Source organism: Calidris pugnax, unplaced genomic scaffold, assembly GCF_001431845.1.
Source record: "Calidris pugnax isolate Ruff unplaced genomic scaffold, ASM143184v1 scaffold7, whole genome shotgun sequence".
Lineage (NCBI taxonomy): Eukaryota > Metazoa > Chordata > Aves > Charadriiformes > Scolopacidae > Calidris > Calidris pugnax.
In genome coordinates this window covers 342,723-343,991 of record NW_015090762.1, presented here as the reverse complement: position 1 = coordinate 343,991, position 1,269 = coordinate 342,723, and the positions used below count along the sequence as shown (strand labels likewise).

At 67.0% G+C, this 1,269-nt stretch overlaps 1 protein-coding gene across 1 annotated transcript in view; it reads right to left on the bottom strand.

The window, feature by feature from the left end:
* Window positions 1–1,269, bottom strand: part of CABP7 (calcium binding protein 7) — a 15,048-nt gene that overhangs the window by 2,032 nt on the left and 11,747 nt on the right. The window contains exon 2 of the mRNA XM_014936164.1: window positions 1,113–1,256. Within this exon, the coding sequence (XP_014791650.1) occupies window positions 1,113–1,256 (144 nt within the window). The remainder of the gene's footprint in view (window positions 1–1,112; window positions 1,257–1,269) is intronic.

Sequence of the window (1,269 nt, the reverse complement as noted above, 5' to 3'; positions counted from 1 at the left end):
GGTGGGGACACTGGGAAGGGGGGGGTGGTGCTGGGCTCCCGTGGGTGCGGAGGACGCCGGTGTCGGGGCTGTCAGGCCGGCACTAAGGATGAGTAATGAAGGGAGCGGCGGCTTTGGCAGCGCTGCCGGAAAGGCTTTTAAACGAGGGGGGGTGGAGGTGGGGGGGTGGAAAGGAAACCAATAAATTAACCAGCTCTTTAAGGTCCCGATGAGTGCGGGAGCGACAGGGACAGGCTGATGGTGGCAGCGACTGCTGGAGGGACACGGCCAGCCCGGCCTGCTGGGGTGGGGGGGGCACGGCCCGGGGTGCAGGGTCCGACCCGGGGTGCAGGGTCCAACCTGGGATGCAGGGTCCGACCCGGGATGCAGGGTCTAACCTGGGGTGCAGGGTCTGACCCGGGGTGCAGGATCCGACCTGGGGTGCAGGGTCTGACCCGGGGTGCAGGGTCTGACCCAGGGTGCAGGGTCTGACCCGGGGTGCAGGATCCGACCCGGGGTGCAGGATCTGACCCAGGGTGCAGGGTCTGACCCGGGGTGCAGGATCCGACCCGGGGTGCAGGATCTGACCCAGGGTGCAGGGTCTGACCCGGGGTGCAGGATCCGACCCGGGGTGCAGGATCTGACCCAGGGTGCAGGGTCTGACCCGGGGTGCAGGATCCGACCCGGGGTGCAGGATCTGACCCAGGGTGCAGGGTCTGACCCGGGGTGCAGGATCCGACCCGGGGTGCAGGATCTGACCCAGGGTGCAGGGTCTGACCCGGGGTGCAGGATCCGACCTGGGGTGCAGGGTCTGACCCGGGGTGCAGGGTCTAACCCGGGGTGCAGGGTCCGACCCTGGCAGCCCAGTCCCAGCAGGTTTCAGGAGCTGGGAGAGGTGCCCATTCCCACCTGCAAGCGCTTCAGGATCGTTAAATCCTCCTAAACGAAGCTGCGCTGCTGATGATGATGGTGATGATGGATGAGCAGGAGGCTCTGACTATGAGGGAGAGCCTGGATCGGGCCCTCCCGCACCCCGCACCCCGCATGGGGTCCAGCAGCCACCAGCCAGTGGGGAGGGAATGGGGCAAAGGGGGTGTTTCACCAAAGGGAGGGTGCTGGGGGGGGGGTCCTACCGTCCATGTCGAGGCGCTGGATGATGACCTCCAGCTCCACCTCGTTGGGCATGTAGCCCAGGGAGCGCATGGCCGTGCCCAGCTCCTGCTTGGAGATGAAGCCGTTCCCATCCCGGTCAAACACCTTGAAGGCTTCACGGATCTCTGGGGGGGGGGG